The 13,989-nt window shown below is 34.6% G+C and overlaps 1 protein-coding gene across 1 annotated transcript in view; it reads left to right on the top strand.

Annotated features, from left to right (window-relative positions):
• Positions 1 to 13,989, top strand: part of ADGB (androglobin) — an 88,886-nt gene that overhangs the window by 61,625 nt on the left and 13,272 nt on the right. Inside the window, exons 26-30 of the mRNA XM_070952022.1 lie at positions 290 to 477; positions 1,960 to 2,144; positions 6,931 to 7,124; positions 7,989 to 8,100; positions 12,969 to 13,153. Coding sequence (XP_070808123.1) covers positions 290 to 477; positions 1,960 to 2,144; positions 6,931 to 7,124; positions 7,989 to 8,100; positions 12,969 to 13,153 — 864 coding nt within the window. The remainder of the gene's footprint in view (positions 1 to 289; positions 478 to 1,959; positions 2,145 to 6,930; positions 7,125 to 7,988; positions 8,101 to 12,968; positions 13,154 to 13,989) is intronic.

Raw genomic sequence — 13,989 nt, 5'->3', positions numbered from 1 at the left:
TTTTTTTTTGCTACACACAAGCACACACACACACACACACACACACACACACTAAGAGTGTGTGATACAATTCAAACTGAAGATTCAATATTAAAAGAGACTGATTCAATATGTGATGACAAATTGATTAGGCTAAAACTGCTTTGATCTTTAATTTAAATTTCTAATTTAAGAATCAGTTCAAAATAAATTCATTGGTAGTCTATTCTAGAAAAACTTTCCAATTCTTGAAAGCTTTCATTTTTAAGTATCATCTTAAACATTCCAATTAATTAACTTTTTATTTTAGAAAGGCTATACTTTCATGGCTGAAATTCAGACTGGTGAATCACCTGTGCCAGCTGGGAAAGTAAGGCTTCGGCTCATAAGTTCTTACATTCCTCTTCCATTTCTCTCTCGTGAAGCTGTAAACAACATGTTTGCTGTTAAAGAAGTTAAAGACTATTATCTACCAAATGATAAGCATATTATATTCAGGTAAAATATGAAAAAGATTAGTAGCAGTAGTAGTATACATTTTATGCACAGAAATTATTTTTAGTATGTAATATCAGAGGATTGAGCAGGTATTTGAAAAGGAGTATTTCACATGTAGAGACGCTCAGGAGCAGCTGACAAAGCAATTGTGCAAGTCTGGAAAAAGACACAATTTACACACCCTTTGTCTATTTGTGTTGGGTGGGTTTATAATAGTCAAATGCAGGTGATTCTACAATTAATAATGGAATGAAAGGTAATAAATATTAACAAATAGACTAAAAACTACTTCAGTTCAGTTTGTAATTCTTTCCACCATGGTCAGTGCATTTCATTACAGTATTTTTCTAATGAATAATATTAATTAAACTATTAAAGATTAAGGAAGATGATCTAATATTGCTAGATATTTGTTTAGAAATATTAGAGGCAGTATGAATAAAAGAATAGCTTTCCAGTTCCAGTTTTTGTTCTTGGCTAGATAATATAATGTATAATAAAAAGTAATGAATACATTACTCTACAGGTGTGAGTGTAAAGTTCACGCTGTAAATAAAAAGAGTGATGGCCTTATAAATTATTTACTTCTTTTCTGTGGAGATAATTCAAAAATTGTATTCCCTATCAGCAGACAGATTTTTCCAGCATAATTCCATCCTACATGTACAGATCATACCTAACATAAGAAAACTAAAGTGCTAACAAAGCAAAAGAATTAAAATTCTGCAAAGACCATGGAAGCTGTGGGTCAGCTTCAAGACTCCCTTGAGAACAGCTTATTCAGTAGACACTATTCATGACAACCTTCCTTAATCTGGTGTCCTTGGTGTTGAGCATCAGATTAGGGGAGGTTGGATTGGCTCTCATATCTCAGCCATTAGTTTTGCTTGGAGGGGGGGATTATTGGAGACATAGTACAAAATATAATATGGGGATAAAGTTGGGAAAAGTTATTCAGTGTACTTATTTATTCTGTTGTTCATTCTCACTGAGATGTTATTACTAATTTGTAAGAAATAACTTTCACTTTCTTTTGAGTCACTTTTAAATATTAAATGTTAACTCCATTTTCACTGTAATACTGTAACTTTGGTGTTCTACTTATTTGTGTAATAGCAAATATATATATATATATATATATGTATATATATATATATATATGTCTTTCTCTTTAGCCAGGTTCTACCTACGTAAGCCAAGATATTATACGTAGGTAGAACCTGGCTAAAGAGAAAGACACATAAAACCTACGAAAAAAGAAAGAAAAACATATTAATATACATATATATATATATATGTATGTATGTATGTATGTATGTATATGTATATGTATATGTATATATAATTTTCATATCAAACCTTATTTCACAGTGCTAAAAACTTTTCTTGAAAATGAATAAAATAAAATTTGACTTGCTGAAGAGAATTACATATGACATTATTATTTATTTATTTTCTGTCTTGATTTTTTTCCCCCTTTAGATATTTAGTAAAAGTTACAATGCCACTTATTGCTACTGTGCAGGTACAGACTTCTAAATTGGATACTATAATTAAACTACAAGTCCTGGATTCTGAAGAAGAGATGGCGAGCTCTACTGGGAAGGGTCATGTTATCATTCCTGCATTTCATTTCATATCTTCTGAAAGACCTTTAAGTAGTCTGTGTCAGTATTCCATGCTTTTGCTAGATGATAATGATGATTGTAATCATGGCGATCTTGAATGTATTTGTATGTATGTATATGTAGTAGCCATGCATTTGTCATGTATCCTGCTTGTCTCACATAGGACGTTAGTGCCTGATGCTATCACAGTCACCAAATATTTGACTCCTTTTTTTGCAGTCTTTTATATAATATACCCCTAATCAACTCCAGAAAGATGGAAGATTTTATTGAATATTGTAAGCCTCAGATCTGAACCATACATAACAAAACAGCTAAAACTATATTCTCCCTCTTTCAGTTAGCTGAAGCATCCTAACAATTCCCATTAATCAATCTTTTCACAGAATCCAATCCATAATATTGTGTCATCAAGCATTAAAAATTGAAGTGTGGTAGAGAAAGGGAAACTCCATGATGACTATTATCCAGGAATCCAGGGTTTCTCGAATGTTGCCATATTGCAACTCTCTAAAATTATAAATGAATTTGTGTGACACATCCCTACCTTTGAGGTTTGGATTCACAAGAAATAAATAAATATGTTCAATTTTAATCATTTTAATATATATCTGAAAGGTTCTCAAACTTTGTGATACCACAACTGGTCCTTGGGCATGTGTAAGCAAAAATGAGAACTAAAGGAGTTCTTGTTTTGACAACATTCTCATTCTTCTTGGGCAATGCTATTGAAATTGTTTAAAAATGTAATCCTTGCTCTAAATTGCTGGCATTTCCCTGACTTATAGTTTGATAACCCCAAAGTAATTGAAGCAGTACATTTTTTCAAGCATCTCTTCAAAGAAACATGTTTTGCTTGCCTTTGTTTGTTCCAGTAGAATAATTAGTTTTGAAGCATAAGTAAAGACCAGTGAATCACAACTCTTTAAAAAAGTGAATCATTGAAAATATATTTCTCTTGGGAAGGGACTCTCTTGTTTGAGAATGCTTGTCTTTATATAAGTAACTTACTTTATCAAGATCATTGTCAGAGACTATTCTTTACGTGTGGTGGCACAATATATATATGAATTCTCAACCCCACAGCCAGATATACAGAGGCCTGGAGACCGTGCACTTAGGCTGATATTTTTAAATGGCAGATTTGTCTGCAGTAAATCTATGACCAAATGGTAACAGATCTGGAAACATACAGGATAGAGTAAGACAATTACAAAAGGATGGAGGATTATTACAGAAAATATTTATTGCTGGGAAAGGCTACTATTGTACTGTCCTCCTGGTTGCATGAGAATATCCCTCCCAAGCTGCTTGATCCTATTTCAGAGGTGGATATCAATTTGCTTATAATATTAGCACTACTTTCCTTTAAGCTCTACTTTCTGGGATCAGCCATGAACTGTCTCTAACATTAGCCTGTGTACAAACCCAATGCTTACAGTTAGGCACACACTAGGTCTCACTATTACCTTGGAGCAGATGAAACATGATCTGGTGTTGGGAAATGCCTCTATCAGTACCAGTAGAAGAGAATATTTGTACATCAGGGAATCCTTGGTCCTCTCTGAGCATGGTTGTTTTCTTGCAAATACTGTATTTAATTAGCCAACTAAGTAACATCATCACTGCTAGAAGAGAGTAGAATTTGGTGTCTTTTCTATATACTAGACTAGAGGCTTGCCCTGACAGTGTTGGTGGGAGTGTTCTTGTGGTTCCTTGATTAGGCTATTGTTTACTGTTAGCTTGTTTGTCTGACTTGATAATTCCTTGACTAGGGGTATTGTTAACTTCTTGTTAGTCTAGTATTGTTTAGCTCACTGTTGGTCTATCTCTGCTTAGCTGGGTGTTGATTACTGGCAAGATATTTTGGCCTTTTGTTTCCGTTTTGGCTTTCTGATTGTCTCTGTTGCATGGTGCATAGAAGTTGTTTATCTTTGTATGTCTGTTGATGGCTGATTTATCTGAGTGCCAGGAATTCTCTAGTGTTTTTAGTCTTGGCTTGGTCTAGGATGCTCCCAGTTTCTCAATAATAATTTATAATTATGGTGAAGTCTGTCCATGTTGGAAATGAAAGAGTTTTCATGTCTTCTGGTTACTGGTTGATGTTCATGGATGTGCTCTGCTAGTCTTCTTCCTGTTTGTCCTACATAGTGTCTGTTATAGTCCTTATACTGTATGTTGTAGAGGTCTCCTGTTTATTCTTCTGGGGCTGCAGGTCTTTTGGTTTATTTAGGATGTTTTGGAGGACTTCGTTTGGTTTGTGTGCTATGGCGATGCCAGAAGCTTTTGCCACCCTTTTTCCTTTGGACTCAAACTTTGTTTATCAGACTATTGTCTAGGCTGCAGCTCTTTCTCCTGTCACCCAAGGTCATTCCCACATACTATTATATAAACCTCCTGCAATCTTCCGTACTTATGGTATCCTTCTGGACTACTAGTTTTAGAGCGTGTTGCTCAGGCAGGCAGGTCTCATCAGTGATGTTAGGGACAAGGGAAGTCAAGCCTTTGGGTACTCCTGTTACAGGGTTGCCTCAGAATTCAGTACTTCTATTGTGTTTAGCATCTACATTAAACCACTCTGAGAAGATTTCTGGTGATTCAGGATGAGGTACCATCAATATGGGTAACTCCACCCACCCCGGGCCCAATTCAAGATGTGATAGAAATCACTCAGTGCCTAAGAGCTATCAGAATTTGAGCGGGGAGAAACAGAAGCAAGGCTCAACCAAAACAAGACTGCTGTTAATTTAAAAGCTAGGACTAACTTTGCCTCTTGAATTGAATTGTTCATCCCCAGAGAGAACAGGCTTGCAATCTAAATTGAATAATTAAATATGTCATGGACTCAGAACTTCTATCAGAAAAGCAGATGGAAGTCAAGGCCATGTGGGCTTTAATCTGGTTCACCAGTTGCAGCCTTAGCTGGTACATGATGTATTGAGAATAGTTGCTTGTGCTTTTACCATCTCCCAGTTAGATAACTATATTTCATACTACATGGGAAATTGGGAATGCTTTTGAGTACCAACCAGAAACTTCTGATCCAAAATGCAAGAGTTATGTGCTCACTGGCAGTGGTGGTGCTACATTACTGCAGGAGTTTGCATAGTTACTAGTATGTTGCTGAGTACAATGAAGAATTCAATTGCTTTAAAACCCTATATGGTTCAGAACTTGAGTATTTAAGAAGTTCATTCTCCCAGATGGAGTTTGGCCACCTGATCAAGATGGCCATGAGCATTTGCTAAGGATCTCCAAATACCAGGAAGTGCAGCAAAGGGATCTTTTCTCTGTGAGGGATTCTTATGAAGCAGCCTTTTGCTGAGGTAAGAATGAACTTCATTTTCATGGTCTTCTAGAAACTGGTAAAAATCTAGTTCTTCTGGAAGGCCTTTAAGAATTTACTATGGAGTTATTGCCAGCAATATTAGTCTTAATTATGGGTACTTGGTGTTCTCTGAGCTTGGTTGTTTTTCTGCAGATGTTTCATTACCAGAATAGGTAATCTGAAGAAGTGGAATTTGTTGGTTGTTTATGTATAGTAGCTTTCCCACCAATCTTGGTTGGAGGTTTTTCTTGATGGTTCCTTGATTTGAGTATTGTTTCTTCCTTGATTGTTCCTGGTGCTGTTTGTTGCTTATCAGATGTTGCCTACTAAGGAAGATGTGCCTTGATTTTTGATTATATCTTTTAACTGGGATGTAGATGGAGTTATCTCTCTAGTCTACACATTTTTGTATTATTTGTTTTTATTTTGGTATCTAATAGTCTAGACTCCATCAGAAACAGCTAGTTATTTCTACTGGTAGACCTTTACACGTCATATATTTTGGTATGTATTTTCAAATTCCAAGTTAAAGTTTTAAAATATTTTCACACTAAATGAATTTTAACTTTCAAAAATATTTTTTGAATATTTTTGGCCACATTGTATAAGTCTTTTTGGGAAAGTTTGTGGCACGTCTAAATGTAAAGGATAAAAGGGATCAACCAACAGATCAGTAACAAAATGATGTTTATACAATATATATATATCTTCGAGACCGACTTCTGCCACCAATAGCCTCCCACCGGCCAGTTCGCTCCCACAGAGAGGGTCTGCTCAGGGTGCCATCAGCCAAGTTATGTCGGGTGGCGACACCCAGGGGGAGGGCCTTCTCTGTGGGAGCCCCTGCCCTGTGGAATGAACTGTCCCCGGAAATGCATAAGATCTCTGACCTCCGTGTATTTCGCTGTGCCCTCAAGACCCTGTTGTTCCACCAGGCCAGGCTATCAATGTAATGATTTTTAAATTGGGTGTTTTAAATTTTTGGGGTTTTAAATTTGAGCTGAAATTATTTAATAATTTTAATTATTTTTAACTGATGTCTGTCTTTGTGCTTTTAATAGGCTATACATCGCCCTGAGTCCTTCGGGAGAAGGGCGGTATAGAAATAAAATTATTTATTTATTTATTTATTTATTTATTTATTTATTTATTTATTTATTTATTTATTTATGATACAATATTATTTAAAAGAGCCTTGGTAGTACAGTGGTCTAAAGCACCCTGTTATTAAGACCAGCTGCCTGCAATTACTGCAGGTTCGAATCTCGCCAAGGCTCAAGGTTGACTCAGCCTTCCATCCTTTCTAAGGTAGGTAAATTGAGGACCCAGTTTGTGGGGGCAATAAGCTGACTTTGTATAAATATACAAAAGGATGAAGGCTATTGCTTAGCGCATTGTAAGCCGCCCTGAGTCTCCGGAGAAGGGTGGCATATAAATCAAATTTTTTAAAAAATGATACTTGTTTGAATCACTTTAAAGTTATTTTTCCTTTCTCAGCAACAGCAAGTAAAGGTGGTGTAGTTCAAAGCACACCCAAAAAAGAAGCTGAAGTTGTAGCCCCTAAGAAAAAAGGCACAGTCACAACTCAGAAGAACGTTAAGACTTCGGCTAAGGTATCACAGGAAGGCTCAGTTTCAACAGAAGAAGATATTCCTGCTCTTCCTATCATTGATGAGAATTTGCTTCAACAGGTGAAAGATCTGAATGGCTATTTAGAACCTTACTGTCTTTCATGAGGGAATAAACATCCTGTCCCAAATTTGTTATATGTGTTGTTTCACCAAGTTTTAAGATGACTCAATATTTTGTAAAACTTGGTGCCATGAGATTTTCTCACAAGCATGGTAAAATCTTGCTACAAAGAAATCGACCCTGATTTCCATGCATGAATTTTGCACACAGCTTTACAACTATACCTCCATTTTGATCCTTCCAATCTCTTTCTCTTTTCCCAAGGAATGGCTAAATCTTTTTGGTTATTTTAGTAATGTCATCTGATTTCATTTTCACATGATCTGCAAAAAAAGGTTTATTTTCAGAAATTATTCAAATGTATGAATATATATTAAATTATGGGCGTTATCAAAATGTTTAATCTGAAAAGCAATAAAGATTGAACTTTAACAAAATGCCATTTCTGTGTAATTAAGATATTGATGTGTGTGGTTTTAGTATGGTTATTAAATTAATAATTACCATGGATTTTTTTCTTTATTTTTATGTTATAGCCTAGATTCTCATTGCTTATATCTTAGCATAGAGGTTTTACAGTGAACTATGATGATACACAGTTGAACTACCCAAAATAATATTAACCTTAAAGAATAGCAAATTCAAATGAAATTTAAATGAAGCTAGAAATTACCACTAACAGATATGTTGTTTTTATATAACTATCATGGCTGAATTCATCAAACATCTTATTTTTAGCTCTTTTTCTTTCCATTTTCTGAAGCTACTACAATGGTTTAAAATAGCAGTCAAGGAGGATGTTATTGATTTAAACCAATAACTTTATATACGAAATTGTAATATATTGTTTTTCAATTTTACAGACCCACAAATATATTATACAAGCTTCCGTGTTATATAATAGTTGGCCACTTACTGAAAGTCAAATTGTATTTGTTCAGGCTCTAAAAGAATTAGAAAAAAATGAAATCAAAGGTAAGTCACTGTTTTAGGTATTTATTCTGTCTTGACTAAAAGTGTCATAGTGTTAAAACTAACTCTTAATAAGCTTTATTTATTCATTTATTTCCAATAAATCACGACCTTCCTGTGTGACTCTTAATACTTTATGTAAGAGTAACAAAAACACAGCTAACCATAAATAACAATAAAAGGAATAAACCACTTCAAACGACTACAAATGATATTCATTTGTGATGGAACTCCTGAAAAAATACTGTCCCACCTCATTCACCTCTTAAATGAGGGAGCAAAATTTAAAGCTTCCATTCTTGGAATGACCAGATTTTGTAAATGTATGTGAGTCAGTTTATGATAGTGTTAAGAGTGGATTTGCAAGGAAAATGGACATGGAAGAAAAGGAAAGGAGTAAAAGCACAAGTCCTGATCAAAATCATACTAAAATATAAATTAATCTCTCAATTAAAGAAATATTAAATAGACAGAAGAAAAGAGGGTGCATAAACTGCTTGGGGTAATATGAATTATGCCAATGGCAAAAATGAAAAAGAGGCTTGAGGAAATGATGAAATGAAAGAGGCTGTGGATTGCAGCAAAATGCAAACAAGAAAATACTTGCTACAAAAAAGAAGAGAAATATTTTCTACAAAGCATAGAGAAAAGGATATATTGCATAGAATAAACCAAATACAGCACAAAAAAAATGGCTGTTTTGTGGAACCATTCCCCCCCACACACAAAAAAATAGATGAAGATGGATAAACAATAGACTTCCAGCACTTTTGTGTGTATTGTTTTACAAAATAATTATCTTAAGAGAAACATAAAAATAAATTTAGGGCAACTAGAATATCTAAATGTGTATGATGAAAACAAAAAGAGATGGAAAATGAATGAGTACTGAATGAAAATGGATTGAATACAAATGTGAGAGATCAGCATAAAGGAAATACATTGAAGTGGTTTCTAAGGCAGAATGAATGATGCTCAGAACACAAAGTGAATATATGAAGAAAGAGCGAATAAGTGTAGAAGAAAAAAGCCAAGTTGTACAACTTTAACATGTGCATGTTATAAGCAGGGTAAACTAGAAAATTAAAGATAAATGTACACAAACATGCATTATAATGAAGCCAGATAATTTTAGAAAGTATGCACAGTTGGGATTAAATGTATTGAAAGCGATGGGTATATCTCTATTCATGTTGCAAAATATTTAAAATAATATAGAACAGAACTGAAACAAACTGTCAGGAAAATTAGAATGTGTTTGAAACTAAAACTGACAAATTCTGTTATGTCTACCCAAATGTACTTTACTGGTAATTTCCAGAACATTGTGCATTAATAAAATGTCTGCTTCAAATCTTAACATTTCGTATTTCATAATATAAGGCAACAGTGCCATCTGCAGTAAATTATTATTGTCTAGTTTAACTAGCTAGAACAGAGCACATAGACATCGTTTGGCATTTTTAAATTAATGGAGAAAAAATATAAATTTTAGAAGTTGTCTCCTGGTTTAATTCCAGTAGAAAATGTATGTATTTATGCTGGGAAATGAATGCTGAGGAGAAGACATCATTGTAGTTTAAAATATTGCCCTACAATGCCAGCAAAAGGCAAAGAAAACAAGGCATAATGAAACCATTCCCAATAGATGAGTTTCCAGCTCTATTTGCAAACTTCCAGCGAAGGGGAAGAAACCACTCCATGCAGTATGAATTCAATCAGTCCAATCAGTTCCACTGTTTGACAGCTCTTACTGTCAAGAAGTTCTTCTAATATCTAATCTGTATCTACATCCTTGAAGTTAGATTTCATTAATGGAATAACAGAGTTGAAGGAGACCTTGGAGGTCTTTTAGTCCAACCCCCTACTTACGCAGGAAACTCTATACCATTTCAGACAAATAGTTATCCAATCTGGTCTTAAAATCCTTCAGTAGTCCTCTTTTTCTCTGGAACAGAAGAGTTCCAAACCCTCTGCAGCAATGTTCCTCAACCATAGCAACTTCAGGATGAGTGGGCTTCCATTGTGCTGACTGGAAAATTCTAAGAGTTAAAATCCCAGGTTGCTAAGGTTAAAAAACATTCTCTACAGTGTGGCAATCCTTCATATCATTGAAGATAGCTGTCATGTCTTCTCTCCACCTTTTCTACAAGCTGAACGTACCTAGGTATTTTAACCATTCCTCTGGTTGGATAAACATACACAAATCATAGGGAATTATACTCTTACTGAAGAAAAACTATTGGAAAAAGAATAAGAATGACTGAGAATTTGCCTCCTGTTTGTGTATAGATTGAGATCATCCTTCAGAATTAAATTTCATCCAGTTTGAATTTCTTTGATGAAGGAACTTTGAATGATCTTTATGAAAAATCATTTACAAATGTAGAATTTGAACAGAAAAAGAGTGTGGAACAAACCCATTAATATCATCACAGTAGAATCCAAAAAATGATGTTTAAAACACCAATGATATTTTGAGGATTTATAAAAGGAAAGCTTCCTTCCAGTTTTCACCCATGCCTCCCCTCCCACCCTAGCTTCTTCATCAAGAGTTTGAGGATGAGTTTGCTTCCCCCCCCCCCCACCATGCTTCATCTTTGTTTTCTTGATATAGGCAGAATAAGGTTATCTTGTAGCTTGTGTGCTTGCAGCACAGTCTTGTGAGCAAAAAAAAAAATCCACACCTGGAATACTGCAACCAATTTTGGTCACCACACTACAAAAAAGACGTTGAGATTTTGGAAAAAGTTCAGAGAAGAGTAACTAAGATTATCAAAAGACCTGGAGACTAAAACATATGAAGTACAGTTGCAGGATTTGGATTTGGCTCGTCTAGAGAAAAGAAGGACTAGGGTGATATGATAGCAGTATTCCAATATTTGAGGTGGTCAAATTATTCTCCAAAGCAGCAGAGGGCAAAACAAGAAACAATGGATAGAAACTAATCAAGAAGAGAAGCAACCTGGAATTAAGGAGAAATTTCCTAACAGTGAGGACAATTAATCAGTAGAACAGCTTGCCTTCAGAAATTGTGGGTGCTTGGCTCGTACTATCATATGTGGTGGACATGCCTAAAAGCCAAAAAATATTGGACAAAAATACATACATGGCTGGAAAAAATGGTAAACAACATATTGATTTGAAACCAGAAGTATTCTTGTTGGGTATTTTACCAGATAAATATAATAAAAGGAATGCATATTTGATCTTACACGTACTGACTGCAGCTAGAATTGTATTTGCACAACAATGGAAAAGTGAAGAGACCCCAACAGATGAAAATGTGATTAAAAAAATACTAGAATGTGCAGACATGGATAGGCTAACACAATTAAGGAAAAGAAAGAAACTTAATACTTTTTGACCTGGGACTTATTTTATCAATGGTTAGCTGACAAAAACAGGAGCTAGAAACAGGGAAATATATGGAAAGGATCAATGATATAAGGAAGGTATGTTAAAATGGTTAAGTAAACATCATCATCATCATCATCATCATCATCATTATTATTATTATTATTATTATTATTATTCTGAATACTGTTGTAAACATTTTGATTATTATTTCCTAAAATTATTTGTGCCCAGACAACACACTGTTTAATTGAAAATGGAATTTTTATATGTTACAGAATAAAAAACTTGAAACAAAACAAAAAAAGAAATTGTGAGGGCTTCATCACTGGAGGTTTTTAAGAAGAGACTGGACAGCCACCTGTTTGGAATGGTTTAGGATCTCCTGCTTGAGCAGGGGGCTGGACTAGAAGATCTCCAAGGTCCCTTCCAGCTCTATTCTATTCTAAATTCTTGAACAAACAATAAATGTGCATTTGAGATACAACACATTTAAAAAGGAATACTTTTAAGAGAATATGCATCAACAAGAAAGATTGTCAATGTTGCTTAGTGCAAAAGAAGACAAGTCAAAGTGGGGAGCTGTCCCACTCATTGATGAACCATTTGGATGGAGAGTGAAAAATTGATGAAAGAAAGATTCTAAATGGAGCAGATTTCCATCTTTCTCAAACTTTAGTTTGACTGAACATCAAGAAACTCACTTCCATACATAGGGAAAATCATTTTAAGTGCCTCAGAATCATTATGGAAAATTGTTTGATACAATAATTTGTGTAGAAATGACTTTTCAGTCGTCAGTCTTTGGATATGCCTCCACTTCTATTAATGATGATCTCCTTCCAAACTGGTGCTGGGCCAAGTGCTCAACCCATTTCCCCCTAGTTTTATGAAAGAGGATAGGCCAGAAATTTCAAAGAGTTCACTATATTGCTTCAGTTGTGTCCAGCAGATTCCATAAAACTAAAAAAATCTAGATACATGATAAAGCTAAAAGAGAAGTAACTCTTAATAATTATTCCCAAATATGAGATATATTTTAGCCTCCTTTTCTGGATATTTAAGCCAAGAATCCCTGACCCTACTCAATTTTATTAATTAAATAGAAATTTTGAATGGAATACTGCCGCTTTTATGTTAGCTTTGTGGACTTGTCTCAATGTTAATTCTTTGAATGTATGTGGAATGTATTTTGTATATATGAATAGGTACCTCATCACATCAGCATAAGAGTACAGAATAGGAACTGTATTCCAAAGTTGTCTGTCTATCAGAAAGTTGCTTTTGCTTCAAATCTCCCTCTGTGCCACCCTAAACATCTCCCCGGTCTGCTCTGGAAAATTGGGTGGAAAGGGACAAGAAGTCACCCTGCATGAAAAGAACATTCACTTAATGTTGATTATAGCTCTGTGTACTTTTGGTATGCCAAATATGGATCTGAAAAAAGATATTCAAGCACAAATGTTTGAAATGATGAATGTTTAAAATTGTCATTTGAATAAAATTATATGCAGCTCGTCCTGTTGAGAAACATGAAGAGAATATATCTGTCTTAAGTCCAGACATCCACAGCAATTTGGAAAGTCAAAAGTCTGCAGGTTCTTCCAAAACCACTAGAAAAACAAAGGAAAAAACAACTGACAAAACAGAAAAGGCACCTAAAGAGAAACCAGTAACTGTTGTTAGACCAGAACCACAGGTAAGAATAAATTACTGTAAATTGTAAATGTCCAAAGCAAATGCAGATTTCTTAGGGTTTACTTGTTAGCCTGTTCCTGTCTTCCCCATATTAGACAGGAAAACGGAAACACACAATCACATGATTACTATTTGCAACCTTCCTAGCTAGCTTCCAAAAAGCAAAGTCAGTGAGGAAACCAGCAGATAATCTCAAGTTATGATCACATGATGATTTGCTTAAGGACCACTGGTGATTCATTTAACAACTGCAACTGGGACTGTTGTTGTTTCTCTTAATGACTGCTTCAGTAATTTAGCAGTAGACTTACCTGTCCTAATTAGGATTGTTAAGTGAGGACTACCTGTACCCATTTTTTCAATTGTATTGATGATCATATAAGAAACTGACAAATATGTTTTTAAAATTCATATTGCATAGCTTAGATTTTTTTTAAACTGAACATTGATGAGAGTCACGTTTTGTAAGATGGGTGAAAAGTTGGTGTTGATTCTCAGAGATGACATAGAAAGATTTTCAATCTTTACATGTTCCAACAGTGTACTCATCACTACTGTAACTTCATCCATCTTGCAATCTTCTCTTTTTCCCATTAAATTGCATCTAATATATGAATTCGTCCAGGTTGTATTTTAACATGGTTTGATTTCATGAAGGTCTTTTGCTCATTAGAGTTAAATCCCAGTTCACTGGCTCAACTTCATATTTAGCCATCCTTATTCTGTTATAAGACAGTTTAACTGCTAGTATTAGTTAAGACATGCATTTATCAAAAAACATCAATACACAGCATTTGTCAATACAGGTAGTCCTTGAGGTACAAACTGCCATTCAGA

Source organism: Pituophis catenifer, unplaced genomic scaffold, assembly GCF_029215685.1.
Source record: "Pituophis catenifer annectens isolate HBS135680 unplaced genomic scaffold, rPitCat1.0.hap2 SCAF_1, whole genome shotgun sequence".
NCBI classification, from domain to species: Eukaryota; Metazoa; Chordata; class Lepidosauria; order Squamata; family Colubridae; genus Pituophis; species Pituophis catenifer.
This window is presented reverse-complemented; position numbering and strand designations above follow the sequence as displayed.